Raw genomic sequence first — 13648 nt, 5'->3', positions numbered from 1 at the left:
GGGTGCTGTCAATGCTTTGTTGCCCACCTAATATAAAATAACATAAAGTATATGTATAGACAAAGCTTTTTGTTTTTTTCCTTTTTAGCTTTGGATAGAGCAGAGAAGAGATAAAAACACCTATTCATTTTTGCTGTTTGTGTCCTGTAAGGAGAGTTCCCTTCAATTCCTGTCCCTGAGATTCAATAGGAAGTGATGAGAACTCCTTACAAAGTGGGTGGAATTCCCTTCTTAGGTGAATCTCCCCAGCTACGAAATTTTCAATAAAACTTGAAAATGGTTATAATCCTTTCCCACTTTCCCAAACCTAAAAAAAAAATAAAAATGAGTTTTGCTTATACAATATATACACTTTATATAGTGTGTGCAGCCCCTACCCCCGGCCCTGCAATATAGCCATTGGAGGTTTGCAGTTCTGCAAACTGAGGCACAGAGATCCAACCACCATAGTCCTTGAGAGATGTACGAAACTAGTAGATGGTTCAACTTTTCAACATCTACCAAACTCTGAAATATGCTATGGTATACAGTATAATGGTCATTTTGCCATGGCTAGATGTTCAAAAAGCTTTGAAGGCACAAGGCCACTGGGTCTATAATGACAGAGTTGAAATGTTTTCCTCGAAAGCCTTCTGTGATAACCATTCAGTTAAATACAACCCTTTACTTTGCCAATGTTTACAAAAACCACTGCCAAATAAGAACTATTCCACTCTAATCAACTCAATGAGGCACAATCAATTAACTGTTTGATTGAACCGCCAGGAAAGATATTACTGACAACAACTCCCTCACTACAAGAGGATATCTTGCCAACCACAGGTACATGCTTCATGACAGGCTACTTGTTAGACCTCAGTTACCCTTGGCAACCATATGCTGTCTTCATACCCCCAAAGTGCTACTGACCCATGCTGTAGACCATGTGTGTACTGGTTATTTGCATTACACCTCTTTAGAATAACTTCACACCAGGCAAAGGCAAAGATTAAAGCTTTACTCAAAATTCTTGTCTTGGCATAATAGTTCCAAACAAATTGCAGTATTTTCCTATCTACCTTAGTCCCTAACTCTTGTGGCTGCCTCAGTGTACTTGCACAGGCACAAGTCCATTCTTCAGGCAGACTACAGGTCCCAACAGTTCCCCTACATTGTGGAAGGCTTCCGGATTTGGAGATCAATTGAACACAGGCATAGGACACGCTCTCTTCTGCCTTCATGCACCAAACCCAGTCCCCTGTTCCCTTTTATAGCCACACAGAACCAGTGGGTTGGGCTCAGAAAGCCCATGAAAGCCAGACTGGGAAGTAACAGCACAAAATTAGCCCCATCCCTCCCAGCCGGGGCAGCACCTAGCTCGCTAGTGGTAGAAAACCTGCTTACACATCCACTTGGAGGAAAGAAAATACCTGTACTTTAGGATAAGAAGAAGCACGACAGCACTGGGTCAATCCCCAAGTACCAACGCCTCAACATGGGACGTGTCCACAACCTTGTGTAAGCTACGACTTTAGCAATGTGTAGTTTGCACAGGGTGGCTTTTCCTGCTCCCAAAAGCTAAACGGAGTGGCAGCAGAGTGCAGGTAAGGTGGATGAGTGTTACTGAGAAGGGGATCAAAATCCACCTGTTGCTGAAACTTCTGATACTAAACAGTTTTAGAACTTTGAACCCCTTATTATAATTATTATTATTGTTAATAAAATGCTTATTATACTTCATATATGCTGTGCTGGTATACGAAAAAGAGTAGCCTGTGTTACCTTAACAACTTCAATATGAGACACTTTCACCTCTTCCTGCCAAGGAAAATTTTCAGCTTTCATTGCTGTCACACTTTAAATGGCAATTACTCAGTCATGCAACACTGTACCCAAATTAAATTTTTTTTCACACAAATAGAGCTTTCTTTTAGTGGTATTTAATCAGAACAGTTTTTTTATTTCTTTGCAATATAAATTAATAAATATCCTGTCAATTTTGAAAAAAAAAACGCGTTTTTCTACATTTTTGCTATAACTTTTTGCAAATAAATGATCTTTATTCATAAATGTAGGCCAAAATTAAGTTTGCTACATTTCTTTGCAAAAATAACCCAAATTAGTATAGTACGAGCATATTATTTAGTCTTTGTGAAAATGATAAAGTCAACAATCTATTGTATATACAGTTTATATTTTAAATCTGATCAGTCCTGATATACTGACTGCTCTCATTTCTTGATGCCCTAAAATGTCAGGGCAGTACAAATACCCCCCATGACCCCTTTTTAATAAGTATACAGTCCAAGGTATCTAGTAAGAGGTGATTTTTTTTTAAGTTGTAATTTTTTGTTATAATTTTTTGGAAAATAAAGACATTAAAGCGATAATAAGACATATTATTATAATAAATATAAAAAAACATCACTTGCGCATTCAAGAGAGGAGTGTATGGTGGTTAAAGAACTATAGACAAAACCTTTTTTCAATTTGGATGGGAGAGTTTATATGTGTTGGGCGCTTTGTCTGCTAAAACACTCCTCTCTTGAATGCGCAAGTTCAGCATGTACATCCATAATTCTTCTACCAGACCTGAGGTTATCTTTTATTAACTGGCAAACACTTCAGTGAATAAATTCTTTAGTCAATCCGTCAACATATAATTAAATATATAATTTAGAGTGCCTTAAAAAGTTCTTAATGCGGTATTAAACCTAAAAGCAAACAATTATGATTTTGCAGTTTACCAATTCTTGAATGTGATGATTGCATTTGGTTTCTTCTTTTAGGCTTTATTTTCACCTGATGATCCTGCCTGTATGTCTGTTGTTTTTCATCAGAACAATCTGTCCTGCAGGTGTAGCAGTTAGAGGGTTGTGACAAACCATTTAAAGTTATTGTAAACTCTCTTTTTACATTTTTTTATAAATAACAAACAGGCTTATACTTACCTGCTCTGTGCAATAAAATTGCTTCTCGGGTCCCCTGCTAGCGATTTTGTCTCCTTCTTCTTGGTGTTCCATCATAAGAAGCCACTTCCTGTCATGGCACACCACACTTGTGAGCTCAATCCTGGGTCTACCCCCTGCTCCCTCGTCACAGGATTTCACTCACAGCAGCAAGAGCCATGCCTGCGAGAGCTAGGAGATGAAGGAGAGCCGCTACAGAAAGGCATGATGCTGGATCAAGTGAGGGCAAGGAAAGTGTAATCGGGGGGTGAGGGGGGAACACTGCTACCTAAACTTTTTTTTACCTTAATGCATGGAATGTTTAGGCTTTAGAACCACCTTAACACCGACAAGGGTCCTTACAATGATCAGCATTTATTTATGTAAAATCTTTCTACCAAAAGGAACAAAACTAACTGCTTTAAAGTGGAGGCTGGAGTTTTGCTTCAATTAGTGTGTCTAAATTTGCTGACACTCCCCCAGACTTACAAAGCAGCAGTCTGCTGTGCCCCTGTGCTCCTCCATCCAGAATGTAGAACTCTAATACATGAGGATGTTTTACTGACCAGGCTACCAGGTAGAAACAGAGGAAAAGGGGCCCAAAAAAAGAAATGAATGCAGCCACCACATCTAATGATTGATTGATAAGCTGCATTATATTAAATTTTGGTTTTGGGTTTAATACCACTTTCAAAAACAGAAATATTCCACATATCTAAACTTCAACCAATATAGTAGGATTTTGACCTTCAAAAATCATTGCGACCATTTATTAAATATAATTGCACAGATCATCATACAGTATAGCCAGCAGGACATTTATTGTAGATGTTCCTACATTTAGCAGTAATTAAATGGGGTGTTCTACTTAAAAAAAATAGACTAGCAAAGCATGAAGGACATTCTAGGCAGAGATCACCAGATACTAAAGCTACCTGGGTTTTTCCTAAAGGCAGAGTAGTGTGCGATAACAGCAACCAACTTTTTTATATTTTTTTAAATGTCTGATTGCGTGGACAGAATCTGAATGGTTTGACCTCTCTGACAGTTTTTGCAACGTCAAATGCATTGAAGTCGCTATAGCAAAGGGTTAGAGCTGAAGGCTGTGACCCTTCTGCGGGAAAGAGAGCAATAAATCTCCAACAGAGATACAAGCAGTAATAAAACACCCATATTTAAAAGAATGGAGAAGGGTTAGAACATCTGCCATTTTCATATAATGTAGCTATCTGTGTGCCAACTGGGGAGAATTCTCCTTACTGTCTTTTCTGGTAGTATCCCATGTCTTAGGGTACAATAGGGTGTCACTGGGACAGGAAATCTATCTAACAGGGCTGGAGATATATGGAAATATACACTATATTGCAAAAAGTATTGGGACACCTGCCTTTATACGCACATGAACTTTAATGGCATCCCAGTCTTAGTCCGTAGGGTTCAATATTGAGTTGGTCCACCCTTACAGCTATAACAGCTTCAACTCTTCTGGGAAGGCTGTCTTCAAGGTTTAGGAGTGTGTCTATGGGAATGTTTGACCATTCTTCCAGAAGCGCATTTGTGAGGTCAGGCACTGATGTCGGACAAGAAGGCCTGGCTCGCAGTCTCCACTCTAATTAAACCCCCTCCACCAAACTTTACACTTGCAAAATGTAGTCAGGCAAGAACCATTCACCTGGAAACCGCCAAACCCAAATCCAGACACGTCCATTGGATTGCCAGAGAGAGAAGTATGATTCGTCACTCCAAAAAAACACGTCTCCACTGCTCTAGAGTCCAGTGGTGGCGTGCTTTACACCACTGCATCTGGCGCTTGGTGATGTAAGGCTTGGATGCAGCTGCTCGGCCATGAAAACCCATTCCATGAAGCTCTCTAAGCACTGTTGTGCTAATCTGAAGGCCAAATGAAGTCTGGAGGTCTTTAGCTATTGACTCTGCAGACAGTTGGCGACCTCTGCGCACTGTGCTCTTCAGCATGTTTTGATCCCGCTCTGTCATTTTACATGGCGAGTTGCTGTTGTTTCCAGTTGCTTCCACTTTTTTATAATGCCACTAACAGTTGACCGCAGAATATTTAGTAGCAAGAACATTTCATGGATGGACTTATTGCACAGGTGGCGAACTATCACGGTACCACGCTTGAGCTCCTGGAATGACCCATTCTTTCACAAATGTTTGTAGAAGCAGTCTGCATGCCTAAGTGCTTGATTTTCTACACCTGTGACCATGGAGGTGATTGGAGCACCTGAATCTAATGATTTAGAGGGGTGTCCCAATATTTTTGACAATATAGTGTATGTTTATATGTGGAAATATGGTAATTTCAGGTGGATTGTTTGAGTCTTGTAAACTCATGGCTTTATTGTGGATATAGAACATCAAGGGGGCTGCCATGTTGGAGTCAACATCTGAAATTTAGGAGTAGGTGTTACTCTGGACTGTACTTTTGTCCCTTTCCTCTAATCTCCCTCTCCCCCTTTCCCTTCTCTTTCTTCCTTCCTCCCCTGGGCCTTAAGGTAATTTTTGCATTATTATTATACAGGATTTATATAGCGCCAACAGTGCTTTACAAAATAAAGGTAGACATTACAGTTACAATACAATTTGGTTTAAGAGGAAACAGAAGGCCCTGTTCATTAGAGCTTACAATATAGGAGGAAGGGTTGAGTGATACAAAAGGTAATAGCTGGGGGGGGGATGTGCTGATGGAGGAAATAAATGGCGGTTTACTAGGTAGAAGCAGGATAGACTTCTTTAAAGAGAAATGTTTTCAGGGATCGTCTAAAGGTGGATAGATTAGGAGACAGCCATATTGGGGTAGAGAGTTCCATAGGATGGGAGAAGCTCGGGAGAAGTCCTGGAGGCGAGCATGGGAGGAGGTGACACGGGAACTAGAGAGCAGAAGGTCTTGGGAGGATTGAAAAGAGTGGTTTGGTTGATATTTTGAGACCAGGTTGATGATGTAGCTGGGGGCAGAGTTGTGGATGGCTTTGTAAGTTGTTGTTAGTATTTTGAATTTTATTAGTTGGGCAAGTGGAAGCCAGTGAAGGGATTGGCAGAGGGGTGGCAGACACTGAATAGTTGGTAAGGTTGATGAGCCTGTCAGCAGCATTCATGATGAACTGGAGGTGACATAGCCTATGTAAAGGTAAGCCAACGAGGAGGGAGTTGCAGTAGTCGAGTCGAGAGATTACCAGGGAGTGAATTAGGAGCTTTGTGGTATCATTTGTTAAAAAGTGGGGTATTCTGGAGATGTTGCAGAGGTTGAGGCAGCATGATTTGGACAGGGATTGAATGTGGGCCTGAAAGGATAGTTCAGAATCCAGGGTTACACCTAGCACCTTGGCATGCAGGGATGGGTTGATAGCGATGTTATTGATCCTGACTGAGAAATCAGGGGAAGAGGCACGTGGGGGAGGAAATATTATGAGCTCAGATTTGGACAGATTGAGATTTAGGAAGTGGAGTGACATCCAGTCTGATATGTCTGATAGTAAATCGTTGATACATGTGGAAACTGATGGGGTGAGCTGAGGAGTAGAGAGATAGATTTGTTTGTCATCAGCATAGAAATGGTATTGGAAACCATGGGAAGCTATCAGCTGACCCAAGGAAGAAGTGTAGATTGAAAATAGGAGAGGTCCAAGGACAGAACCTTGGGGGACCCCGACAGTAAGAGGAGTAGGAGAGGAGGAAATAGAGTTGTAAGTGACACTAAAGGTGCGGTGAGATAGGTAAGATTCAAACCAACGGAGAGTATAGTCACGGAGCCCAAGTAAATAGAGTTTTTTGGGGAGGAGGGGGTGGTCAACTGTGTCAAAGGCAGCAGAGAGGTCCAAGAGCAAGAGTACGGAATAGTGATCATTGGTTTTAGCGGTTAGTAAGTCGTTTGTGAGTTTTAGGAGAGCAGTAGGAGAGCAGTTTCTGTCGAGTGTTGTGGGCAAAATTTAGATTGCAGGGATCGAGAAGGTTATTTGCAATAAGGTGGCAGCTCAGCCGGTTGTAGACTAGACACTCAAGGCGTTTGGAGGCAAAAGGGAGTAAGGAGATGGGTCTTAGGTTGTCAAGATTGGCGGGGTCCAGTGAGGATTTTTTAAGTATGGGGGTGAGATTGAAGATATGACTTAAAGAATGAAGGATAGAGCCAGAGGGTGACCGTAGTATTTGCAAGGTAACAGGGTCCAGGAGGCAGGTGGTTAGGTGGGCTTTAGAAAACAGTTTACCAACCTCCTCTATAGTAGCTGGGTTAAACAAGGGAAGTATAGATTGTGCAGATGAACAAGGAGTGTAGGGTGAGGGAGATATCTGTACAGTGGAGATCTCGTCACAAATTGTATCAATCTTATTTTTGAAGTGATTAGCAATCTCGTGGACAATGACTGAGTTAGTGGGTGGAGGTAGAAAAGGATAAAGTTGAGAGTTAAAGGTAGAAAAGAGTTGATGGGGATTGCATGAGAGGGTGTTAATGAGAGTGATAAAATAGGTCTGATTGGCAGTGTGGAGACAAGAATTGTATTTTTGAAGGGCAAATTTATATTGGTCGAAGTCTTGCTGGGTTTTAGTCTTACGCCACAAACGCTCAAGAGCACGGCTACATGTTTTGAGGCATCTGGTATTGTCTGTTTGCCAGGGCTGTAGCAGTCGGGGCCTAATTCTGTGTGTAGTGAGGAGGGCCAATATGTCCAGGGTGGATGACAGTGAACTATTGTAGACAGAAGTGGTCAGGTTGGGGCAGGACAATGCTGAGATTTTGTCATAGAGACAATCTGTTACCGAAAAAAGAAGAGAAGGGTTAAGATAATGAAGGTAACTATCTGGTAGTTGGAAGACAAGGAGGAGGAAGCCAAGAAGAGAGTGAAGTTAATAAGGGAGTGAACAGAGAGAGGAACAGGAAAGTTGGTGAGGTGGCAAGGAGTGCATAGGTAGGAGAATACAAGGTTGAGGCAGTTACCATTCGAATGAGTAGAAGCATGTGTCCATTGTTTTAGGTCAAAAGAAGTGGTTAGGCTCAGAAGTTTAGAGGTAGCAGGAGTGTTAAGATTAACAGGGATGTTGAAGTCACCAAGAATGATTGTGGGAATTTCAGAAGAGAGAAAGTAAGGCAGCCAGGCAGAGAAGTCATCAGGGAAGCTTGGTACCGGTCCAGGAGGAGATAGATCACAGCAATTCTTAAAGAAACTGGAGAGAACAGACGAATACAGTGAACTTCAAATGAGGGGGACAGAGAGGGAGGTGAATGGAGGACCTGAAAAGTGTTTTGAGGGGATAGGAGGATTCCTACTCCAACTCCTTTCCCTCCACTAGGCCTGGGAGAGTGAGTCCAGAGGAGACCACCATGGGAGAGGGCAGCAGGAGAGGGAGAGTCAGATTCATGAAGTCTGGTTTCGGTAATTGCAAGCAAGTTAAGGGAGTTTGTGATAAAAAGGTCATGTACAGAGGTGAGTTTGTTACAGACAGAGCGGGCATTTCAGAGGGCAGAGGAAAAGGGGAGGCTGGTTCTATGAAGAAGAGGAATAGTAACTAGATTGTGTGGATTGCAGCTGCTGTTGAAGAATAGGGGGTGCCGTGTGTGTTGATCCAAGGAAAAAGATGGCGGCCCAGGATTTGGGGAAATGTCTCCAGATGTTAGGAGAAGCAGAAGGGTGAGGGAGGTAATATGGGAGTATGACTTAAATGGAGGGACAGGTTCCAGTGTCCTGGAGGTTTTATTAGTGTTTGGGTTCAGAATTATCAGGAGTTGATGAGTACAGTAATAAGGTGAAGAAAGGAGTGAGGGTAATATATATAAGCTATGGGGTGGAGAGGAGGGGTGAAGGAGAGAGACTTTGAAGAGAAAGGACACAACTGTGAGAAGGAGGAGTAGGGAGTGCAGTAGGGAGTGCATGTTACAGAGTGGTGAGCAGAAGAAGCAGACTGGATAAGATCTGAAAGAGCTGGATGGGGAAACAGGTCACCTGTAGTCTAATTATTTGAAGTTGTCTGCTATTGTTTCTCGCTTTGTGCAATCGCTGAAGTGCAGAGCCGAAGTGTAATACTTAATCCACGATCAATACTTTATCCATGATGATAGTTGCCAATGCTACCCTGTGGCTGTGCTGCTCCTGGCTGTGCCTCCCCTAAGGAAGGCCTAAATTTATGCATGCATATAATCCTCTTTTTGAAATAAGCATATGGTGATACAATATACTTATTTTTCCAGAAATCACCTGTTGGGCTTTTGTGGTATCACCATGCTAATTCCCCATTTCTGGAATCTGTTATTATATGGTTCCAAGTACCCCCTAAAACTTCTGGGATGTAACCTTGAAAGTTCATGGTATATGACATCAGTGTTATTGGATACCAGTTAATATATATAAAACATGGGCAATCCTTTATAATGCTGACCCTCTGCTTGGGTGAGTATGTTTTTGTCTTTAGTTTATGAAAGAACTTTAAAGATCAATGGAGTGGATTTAGAAGACTGAAAGTGATATACCAGTATAATCAGTTTTATATTGTTTCTGTTAAAGGTACTAAAATCTGTTTACTTTTGAAGGATAAGTTCATCTCTGGAACATGCTACCCTAAAAACAGGTGGAACAGGTGTTCCCATAGCCGCAGCTGTGCCTGCTGCCGCCCCCCCCTCTGTCTGACAGATAATACGGGGAGAAGTTTCCCCGTACTATCTGTCAGATGTGAAAACAGCCCATGTGGCCATGTCACTCATTCACAGAGCTCTGTGAATGACTGCCTACAAGTTCTGGCAGCCTTAGCGGCTTTGGGCTTGTAGTTTTCAATGAACTACCACGGTGCTGTGGAGCTCCGTGATAGTTCATTGAAGCTTCCTGACAGCATATCTGCTTGACCGTGAATCCCAGTATGGCAAGCAGATATTCTGACAGGTCTGCAGGAGACTTGCATGGCATGAGCGATCTACTGATTGCTGGTGCAATGCTTTCCAGGCTCCTTTGGACAAAAATAATAAATGTACACTTTTTTACCTGCAAGGTGAATATAAGACATCAGTGGAGAGGAGCCTTTTGGTTCCCTTCTTCCCTCCACTTCATCACTGCTTTTCTTCTCTCTCTATGACTGCCTGCCAGACCATCCAGTGCTATATGTATACTACAGGTCAGTATCTTCATTCAAGCATATTCCGTTTATTACATGTAACATGTTTTATATGATGTTTTCTTTTTTTTTTGCTTATCTTATTCTATGTATTGATACATTCATTTTTTTATAGTTAGTTTGCACCTACATACCCTCTTTGTCCCAAAGAAGCTATCTAACTGCAAAACGCATTGATAGATCTGGATTTGGAGTAGCATGCCTGTGCTTATACAGTGAATATTAGACATATGTGTGCTTAATAATTCAGGCTAGCTTTCATACCAATCCAGTAGAGGGTGCAAATATATGTTTTTATTTGTCCAGTATATATTTTTCTGGATATCCTATTTTTTCATGTACTACTATATTGCATTTGTAATAAACCTATTTTGTTTTCATATATGTGTCTTGCGGTGTGCCTATAAAGTCCATATATATTTGGGAACTGGTGAAGAGTAGTTCTCTTCTCCGGGTTCTTTCCTTATTTGTCCTCTGATTACTTTCAGTGTGGCACTTTGATAGTTCCTATTATACCAGGGCTGGACATTAAACCTCAACTCCATTGTTAGTTGAGGATAGAGTGGGAAAGAGTTAAAAACTGTATCAGGTTTTTTTTAATATCTCTCCTTACTGTGAAGGATTTTCCTCCCTTTCTCTCACGGCAGTGTCCATATGTCAGGGAACAACAGTCCCAGTGACAAGCTGTCCCATCTGTCAATAAAATAATACATTAATTTAAATTTCAAATATTACCAGTTCATTTCTCTCATCCACAAGTAATGTATTTCTGTCCTCCAGTTTTCGGATTGTTGCATTTAATTCCGCCATTCTTTTCTGATTTCTGCGTAAATCCTGAAAAGCAAAAAGTTTTAGGTTTATCAGTTTACATAAATAACAGAATAAGTTAGCCATAGCAATTTACTTATCTGGTGTTTATCTAATATTAGAATGATTCCCTATAATTTTGCCTTGCAGTTTCTTTAAAATGTATTCCAAGTATCAGCAGGCTGCTGGATTAGGCCTCATGTACATGGGCTTATGAAAATAAGCAGCATTTCTCTGCCAGAATTTGGCATAAACAAAATGTTTCTAATGCTGCAATATGTATGCGCACTTATGCGTGTATGGTGTTTGAGCATAAATGCATTCTACTGGCCAGAATAATAATTTCATGTGTTTAGACTCATTTGCGTGCTCATGTGCGTTTTTATGCTCATAAGCTCCTCTCATAACGCACCTATGGTGCTTTTTCTCTGTCTCTGAATGCTCCTCTTCAAATACTCCTTTAAAAGCCTATTGATTTACTAAAGGCAAATACAGTGAAACAGCAAGTGCACGTGCTCCAGAGCTTAGTAAATGAGGTAAAGCTTCACTTTGCAAAGAACACCCAACCACATGCAAGGAAAAAAAAAAAAAACCTGTATTTTTGCTTGCACTTGATTCAATGATAGAAATCAGTACAGTTTCCCTTCAGATCTAGAGCAACTGCACATGCAGTGCACAGTATATTTGCCTTTAGTAAATCAATCTCATGTGCATGACCACATAGGCTAACATAGAGGTGCTTTTACAGGCATAAAAAAAATGCTGAACATCTGTATAAATGTCATTTTTTTAAATGGGAACTACACTGCATCTGAATACCACAAACCGCTTCCCGACCACCTTATAGCAGAAATACTGCTACAGGGCAGCATATATACATGATTCATGCCCCTGCAGTGTTTGTGGGCTGGGGGGGTGCACACACGCCCCCGCCAACCCGTGGGTGCCGTGATTTGATCCCCAAGGGGTCAATCATCCGAGTGATGTTCAGCCTAAATCAAATGATTGATCCCTGCCCTATCAAGAAATCTTTCTGTACCTGTGTTTACACTTACATGGGTACAGGAAATGATGACATCTACGCTTTCACAGTTAGTACACTTTTAGGACACATTTAACCCCTTCATCATCCCCCCAGTTAACCCTTTCACTGCCCTGTTACCAGTGTCATTAGTACAATGTACAAATTTTTTGCTGATTACTGTATTAGTGTTGCCGGCAGAATACAAACTTATAGACAGCAGTGGCACCCTGACAGGTAGCTCAGATGATGGAGAAGAGGTCCCTGCTAAGGTCAGGTGTACCCAACCCCATTCCCAGGTTGCTGAGATGTTACAATCGCATGATGATTCTCATATGCAGCAAAGTGCCAGTACTAGTGCTGCTCTACCTTTTGGTGAACTGGCGAGCCCCAGCGGCCTAGTACATCCTGGTCTTATACATACCAGCACTGCAGTATCATTTGGTGACGTGGCGAGTCCAGGGGCGGACTGACAACTCATGGGGCCCCTGGGCAATAGGGGATCATGGGGCCCCTGTGTCCTTGCCCAAACTCATAAAAGTCTATGAAAAAGGTACCAGGGGCATCTCATGGGGCCCCCTACTGACCCCGGGCCCTCGGGCAGTGCCCGAATTTCCAAATGGTCAGTCCGCCCCTGGGCGAGTCCCATAAGTGCAGTACAAGCTGGTGCGGTGGCAAGCACAAGTAGTGTCCCGTAGCCACCAAGAATTCGCACACAGGCCTGTAGAGCCCCTAGTATCCTTCCGGACATGCTTGCAAATCCCGATTGGCAGCCCACAAATTCTGCAGCATCCATACTTCCCCCATTTAATGCCCAACCCGGAATTCAGGTGGAAACAGCAAATTTAACTGCTCCCTTTGATTTTTTGGAGCTGTTTTTCAAGGAAGATCTGTATGCATTGATTGTGGATCAAAGCAATTTATATGCATAGCAGTTTATTGCTGCCAACCCAACTTCAAGCCTTTCTAGACCATTCGCATGGAAACCCATTACTGCTTCCGAATTTAACGTTTTTTTTGGGCCTAACCCTCAACATGGGCATTACTAAAAAAAATGAATTGTGGTTGTATTGGTCCACAGACCCGATTCATCATATGCCCGTATTCTCTGCTGCCATGGTCAGGCATAGATATGAGAGTATAATGTGTTTTATGCATTTCAATGACAATACACTCTGTCGTCCTTGGGGTGCCCCTGAATTTAACTGGCTCCACAAAATTTGGCCCCCAAAGACTTGCAGATGTCTATACTCCCCAGCAAAACATCTGCATTGATGAGTCTCTTATTAATTTTTCTGGCCGCCTTGCATTCAAACAATTTCTCCCCAGCAAGTGTGCCAGCTATGGGGTCAAGATGTATAAGACCTGTGAGAGGGAAAAAAGCTATCAAATACCACCAAAAGAAAGCTCTATTTGTGTGGAAAAAAAGGACATAAAGTTTTTTTGGGTATAGCGCAAATACCAGTTGAAATAGTGCAGCGCAGAATAGCAAAAAAGGGCCTGGTCAGGAAGGCGGGTAAATCCTCAGGAGGGCAAGTTGTTAAAGCAAACTCATCTATCCATCCATCCATGTCTCCATGCTTTATTTTGCTGAGAAACCTCTTTCAAAAACATTCCCTAGCATTTCTGGCCATAGCCATCTTGAGTAAGAGCAGATGATTCATGTAGCATTTACTTCCTGGAATCCATCTGCCCTTAACTCATGCAGGCAGGAGGGTGTGCTTAGTTGAGAAAACCCCTCCTCCCCTCCAAAAGACTTCTGGGATGTATGACAACATTTGCT

The 13648-nt window shown here is 41.9% G+C and overlaps 1 protein-coding gene across 2 annotated transcripts in view; it reads right to left on the bottom strand.

Annotated features, from left to right (window-relative positions):
* JAKMIP2 (janus kinase and microtubule interacting protein 2) overlaps window positions 1-13648 on the bottom strand; it is a 167803-nt gene that overhangs the window by 59977 nt on the left and 94178 nt on the right. For both annotated transcript variants that reach the window (XM_089673002.1, XM_089673001.1), the window contains exon 6: window positions 10773-10871. In XM_089673002.1, coding sequence (XP_089529128.1) covers window positions 10773-10871 — 99 coding nt within the window. The remainder of the gene's footprint in view (window positions 1-10772; window positions 10872-13648) is intronic.

Source organism: Staurois parvus, unplaced genomic scaffold (assembly GCF_062004578.1).
Source record: "Staurois parvus isolate SC_StPar_1 unplaced genomic scaffold, SC_StPar_1.0 ptg000133l, whole genome shotgun sequence".
NCBI classification, from domain to species: Eukaryota; Metazoa; Chordata; class Amphibia; order Anura; family Ranidae; genus Staurois; species Staurois parvus.
This window is presented reverse-complemented; position numbering and strand designations above follow the sequence as displayed.